Raw genomic sequence first — 6441 nt, forward strand, 5'->3', positions numbered from 1 at the left:
TTAGACTCATTGTCTTTTTTAATAAGGATTAACAAAGGTTTATTAAAGCTAGCAACAATCATGATGTGTAAACATCTGGTCAGCGGTGTAAGGCGGTGCATGGAGGAGATGTATGTGCAAAACCAAATCAAGAAAACAGTGGTGCTGCGGCAGTAGACGGCGCAGACACCGTCACAGGAGCGGAGACGAGGTGTGATTTGAGCCCTGAGCACTTGCCAGGTGTTCCTCATTTCCTGTAGTCTCCACCATCACACAAGAAACTCCTGCAAAAAGCCCTGGAACCGTAACAGCACGTCTCACGTTGTCCCACCAAAACGTCCTCTTTGTCCCTCGTCTGTGTTGTATGAATCTGGCTGCTCAACCTCTAACCTGCGACTCCATCTCAGTACACCATCTCGATGATGGTCGTGTTCTGTTTTGGTTCCTCTCCCCTCTGAGTGCATCTAAGGAATTAAGACATCCTTCAGGATGAGATTATAGAGAAATGATGGCACATTGGTGCTTTCCTTGCTGCATTAGCGCCACCTGTTGATCAGTCGAGCAGTGTGAACCAAGAGAGAACCGTTAGAAAACATTCCTGAGGAGAAAAATATCTCTCCTCAGCGTTCAAAAAACTCCTCGAGGTACCTTTAACCTATTTATTTTCTGGCAGCTCTTCACGGAGCGCACTTCGCAGCGGGATCTCGGTCATTATTTTATATTACTTACAACAGCAGAAACCGCAGCGACTTGCTTCACAATGATTACTTTCATATTCGTGTGTAACACGGCTCCTGTGGGAGCCATCGCCGCGGCCTGCATATTGCAACCCACACGCGTGCGCCGTCTCACCACGCCTCACTGTAATGTGCACCCAGCAGCTCTCTGTACACTCTAACCATCTAACCACTTCATGTTCCAACTGTTGTTTTTTTTATTGTTTTAATTACTGCAGTTCTTTACTCTGTCTTGACTCGTAGCTGCTCGGCTCGCTCGCCTGCACCGTTGTGCAAGCGGAGGCCGAGAGGTCACCGAGCGGGTGTGAGCACGGAAAACGCAAGTGGGTGAGAATAGAACGGCGTAATCCATGGATCTGTCAGTGTTTACTCAGCAGGACACGTTTAAGTCTCAATGCACCGCTCCTTAACGTTACACTGCACCGCCACACCGCTGTTGTTCAGGCTAACGAAGTATGTTTCCCTCAGCCTTCATCTCTAATTAAATAGGCTAAGCCGTTCTTTTTCGAGTGGGTGGTACAGTAAATGTTTGAAATGTGACTCAGTCTGATTTTTAGAAGACGCAAACTCGCCAGTACTTTGCTTGTTGGTTTAGTGTTTCGGTATTTGCTCTCAGACTTGGAAAGAAGCCCTCGGTATTAGGATTGAAAAGCTTGTTGATGTTCTTTTGAGAGCAGCTGGATAATGTTTGATCACTTGCTGATTTAGTAGAGACATGTACTGTAAACACTGACCCCCCCCTCATCGAGAATCCAGACATTACCCTGTCACCCATTTGTTTAACGATATTTCCTAACTGGACATAATTCCTGTTTACAACTGGCACGCTGCGTGCTCTCAAATTTTAGTATCGGCGATTATGTGAAGACTTTCCTTTCACGACCAATTATTCGAGCGCTCCATCAGCAAAAGGCTCACGTGTGTGTGTGTTTTAACTGTTTGATGCCCTGCAGGTGTTTTTCACGAGGAATGGGAAGCTCATGGGCCGGAGGGAGATGGTCGTCCCTCCTGGGGGCCTGTACCCCACCGTGGGGATGCTGAGCAGCGGCGAGAAGGTGAAGGTGGACCTGCATCCCCTCAGCGGATGAGCCTGGGACTCGTGACGCCTTGCAAACAGCCGACTGCGCTGTAGAGCTCAGAAACGGTAGCCTAGCATGCTACTAACACTCGCCAGAACGCACTCACTTCAGCTGCACTCATGCACATCGCTGTCGTCTTCCTTCCCCGACTTTTATTTATAAGACTTGTACATTTCACAGCCGTCACGGCAGACGGCCAGCCTCGTGGCTGTAAAGAAGCAGTGACAGGTCCTACGTGGGCTGTGTAGGTTACAGAGTACTTGCTGCAGGAATACACGGCTGCACCTCAAAGCGAGAAACTCCAGAGAGACATTTAACTGTTAATTCTATGCAATCTGCACTGCTGTCGTCCTCTCCTCTAACCTCCTCCTGCATGCAGTGTGTGTCTGTAATACTGAGCTGTTAAATCCCTCTCATGAGGTCTGGCACACTTAGTTTATTTCATTTGTCACAACCCCAAGCAAAGCAGAGCAAGGCCAACAGTTGTGCCGAGTCAGAGCTCGTTCGCAGTTTATGTGTCAGGGAATAGACACCCCCCCTCCTCTTCACCTCCTCTCTCCTTGCCACTCTCCTTTTCTTTGTGTCTCTCACTCTCTTTCCCAACCTCTCCTCATCCTCTCTCTGGGTGAGGGTGCCCTCCTCTGAGCGATCGGAGACCTGCTGTTGCCCCACCTCGCTCGCTGCTCTCCCAGAGCTGGCTGCAAGTCAGCAGTGGATCTGTCTCAGACGTGCATTAACATTCATTTTTTTGCTTTTTGTTTTTTTTTAATCTGAATTATTGCAAGTACGGTAAACACAACCAAACATAAGACGCTGCCACTGAGCAGCACAGACGTTTCCTCAGAGCGGACGAAGAGCTTTGTGAGTGTTTTGTAGTGAGATTACAAATGAAAATATATATAAAAAACATGTCAGGTATATTTTCTATGAGGAATCTGTGAAATATACTTTTCAGTTTATCTTCTATGTCAGAAGTTCAGGGAATGCGATTTGTTGCACTTATGTGAAAGGGAAGCTGTTAAGGGAACACATGCACACAGCGGGTGGACAAAATAACAGAAATAAACAGTGAAATGCTGCCTGATGCGACACAACACACTACAGCCATAACAATAACCGCAAACCTAACAATAACCACAAATAAAACACCTCTGAAAGGAAAAGCCAACTCTGCAAACCTCACACACAAGCATCAGGCGCAGGGCTGTTGGATTCGATTGCATCACACTGTACTGTAATGTAATATTTTTGTACTCCTTCTGCATGTTTGCCCACTACATGAAGAATTATTCAGCATCTTCATTTTCTTTCCCTCAAAGTTTTGAGTGATATCTTTCGAAACAATCTGCTAGTTTCTCTCCCTTTGTGATGTAATATTAACTATATTGATGTTTATTTGCCGTTTGTGCGACATGTCAGAAGAAAAATGTTTTGTCTTTGTGTTTGTGGCCACCAGCACTTTAACATTGTGTTTGTGTGACTGTGCAGAGAGCAGAAGCAGCACCGGGAGTCTGTGTCACAAAGTTCGATTCGATCACTTTTTCTAATTTTGTGCATCCAAATTGTTTTTTTTCCCCTTCCAGTCACCGTCTAGCAATGTAATTGACTTAAATTGCTATTAAATGTAATTTAATTTCTATCCTGCTAGTAAAAAAAACCCAAAGCAGCAGCTTGCATCAGTTTCTCAGTTGCTCAGAGGGAGAAAAGGTCGCACTTCAGCAATATTTTTCAAGTGATAGAAGGCAGATGTGGTGGCAGACCCGACAGAGCACTAAAGTTAAAATCTGAGTGAAAGATCACTCCTGGCATTTCTTTCTTGACGGCTTGGTGCAAATCCAGGAGAATTCACTTTTGCAATCAGTTTTTGCCTCGAAGCTTTAAAAGTGTTTGTTTATCCACACACTGAATCTCTCAGACATCATAAGAAAAGAAGGGTGATGTCAACGGTTTGTCTCAGTTTATCTACTTGATAACGAAATCCTACAGTAGGAATTGAAAGAAATCAGTCAGCACAACCCTTTGAGGTTAAATTGTAAGAAAGAAATGTGTAAAATTACAGAAAAGAATGTCCTGTAATTAAAAAACAAAACAAAAGAAGTTTTATGTAATTTAATTGTTTATCTATCAGTTAATTACTTTGATGTAGTATGAATGGCTGTGAGGGAGGTCTTTATCAGTCGTAAAAGTCTGAAAACAAAAAAGAAAAAAAGGATATATAGTCCAAAACTTTTATCCTCCACTTCTTCCAAAGAAGTACAGACGGCCAGATTGGAGTTTTTGCCAGGCCGAATCTGGCCCCCGGACCTTATGTTTGACTGGATTAGTAAGCGCTGGCTATCCAAAGAGAACGAGACCCAGGTTAAGTTGCACTTTGGGACACAGACTCCGGAGCTGAAGCAATCTGTCGAGTTTGTCGGAGCTGGTTTCCACACATTTCTAATTTATGGTTAAAGGGAGAAAAGTCATCATTGTTATTCTGTATCAGCCAAATCAAACTGAATTCCTCTGCATCTTCCTATTACAACATCTGCATCCCTGTAAAATAAACATTCCTCTGCGCCTTCATAAAAGGTGCAAGCAGCAGGTTTCTTTAGCATGTACACAAAATCATCCACAGGTCACTGCAGACGGTGATGCTAGAAATCTAATGTGATGTAAGACTAATACACAGGGTTACCTATTAAATCACATCTGCTGGAGAGTGCGTGTTTGTATTTAGTCGTCACGTGTTTGTTTGTTTTAGAGCCAATGATATAAAAATGTAATCAGATATTTGTTTTTTCCTTCACATGCAGGGCTGGATAGAGACTTATAACTAAAAACTGTAAAGCTAGACAGCGCAAAGATACAAAAGAGACACCGATGTGGGCGATGTTAGCCACATCTCCGTCCAGGGTTTTGAAGTCGCTTATACTGACGTTTACTCAGTTCATCAGTTTACAAAAAAAGTTATGCGGTTCAACCAAATTAGAGCTAAATGCAGTGAGTTTTTGTAGCGTCTCCAAACGTGTTCACCAAGAATTTATGTACCAGTTTAAAAAAAAAAAAAATCCTTGCCCTGGTGAAATGCAACAAAAAGGCCCTGGTCAAACATGTTTAAACGTCAATAAAAGTTTCAGTAATGTAACAAAGTGATTGTTTTGATTTCTCCGTGGTGGTGGTCCATAAGTGGATTTGGTGTCACTCTCAGGTAAGTCAGTGTTTAATGAACAAGGGTAAAAATGTAAAATGTTAGTGTTACAATGAAGGGAAATGTCCTGTCCTGCAAGTAATTTTACTTTATTTTTAAGTAGTTTTATATTATGCTTCCTGAAAATGTTTTTTTTGTATTGCAAAGCTTTAATTACTTATTTGAAATATAAATCTAAAACATTATGTTGTAGTATTTTAGCTCCAGCTCCATTATTACAGTGGTATACACGTTATATACACAAATCAGTAATTATTAATCCAGTAATATAATGTTTAGTCCTGTTAAAGAAGCTCTCACGTGAATCTTGTGGAGGACGTTTTCTTTTTCAGTCGTTCGTTTGCAGACCTGCTGCTGTGCTCGGGATCTCTGTCGGCCCCGTTTTGGCCCAGCTTTAGCTGTTGGACTGATCTCCTCACATTCGACTCTAGAATGTTTTGGTACACAGAGGAGTTCATGGTCGACTCAATGACTGCGAGGTGCCCAGGTCCCGTGGCTGCAAACCAAGCCCAAACCGCCACGCTGACAGCTGGTATGAGTTTGTGCTGATATGCCATGTTTGGTTTTTGCCAAATGGGCACTGAGCATTATGGCCAAACATCTCCACTTTGGTCTCTAAAGAGGCATTGTTCCAGAAGTCTCCACTAAGCCGTGCTGCCGTGTTCTTTTTTTCCTCCTGGCAGCCACACTTGTAGCTTTTGCTTTTTCAGTTTTCTGCTCCTGGGAAGATTGACAGCAGTCTTGAATGTTTTTCACTTGTTTCTCAGCATAAGATGATGCACTTCAGATTGTTTGGTCAAGTGACTGATTAGTATCTGACTGCTACTTACACTCTTAATGGGAGCAGTAAGATGTACTTTCCTCATAACTGCATATGATCCTGTATAATGAGAACCTTTGTGCAATAAGGCTGCTGCTTTAGTTTAGATTAAAACTTTCATTTAAGAGTCTAAATTCCTTGTTTGACCACTTGTCAAAAGTTCTTGTAGCGTGCTGCTTTTTCACGTAACCTCAGGGATGCACCTGGAGCAGCTGCACTGCGTTATGGCTCTAAAGCAGATCGCTTGTAGTCCCACCAGACCCACCGCAGTGAGTTTCAGACACTTCCCAGAAGTGGCAATTCACACTGCACCACTTTAAACGGTGCCAGGTCTTGTTTATTTTCCCCCCCAACTGATGCCAGGTCAAGCTGCAAAGAACAGATGAGGAGGGTCCAAGGAGAGTCTGGTCAGATTTCAAAATAAAAGACCCCATGAGAACTTAATGTGTGTGAGGTGCACATAAACATGAAAATAATACCACAGTTTTTAAACAGTGGTCCCTTTTTATTTGTGTATGTATATATTTCTTTTATTGTGTTTCAGTGATAGTTTTCCTGGACAATGAACTCCTAATTCAGGCTAGTGAAGTCATTCTTGCATGATTAGGATCTTAGCTTTTGGTCTGGGGTACAGAT

General features: G+C 43.1%; 1 protein-coding gene across 2 annotated transcripts in view; it reads left to right on the forward strand.

The window, feature by feature from the left end:
- Window positions 1-4846, forward strand: part of spryd3 (SPRY domain containing 3) — a 72473-nt gene extending 67627 nt beyond the window's left edge. For both annotated transcript variants that reach the window (XM_005741050.1, XM_005741051.1), the window contains one exon: window positions 1670-4846. In XM_005741050.1, the coding sequence (XP_005741107.1) occupies window positions 1670-1804 (135 nt within the window). In that variant the 3' untranslated portion in view covers window positions 1805-4846. The remainder of the gene's footprint in view (window positions 1-1669) is intronic.
- The last annotated feature ends 1595 nt before the right edge of the window (window positions 4847-6441 follow it).

This window comes from Pundamilia nyererei, unplaced genomic scaffold, assembly GCF_000239375.1.
Source record: "Pundamilia nyererei isolate P.nyererei 1_Seehausen unplaced genomic scaffold, PunNye1.0 scaffold00106, whole genome shotgun sequence".
Lineage (NCBI taxonomy): Eukaryota > Metazoa > Chordata > Actinopteri > Cichliformes > Cichlidae > Pundamilia > Pundamilia nyererei.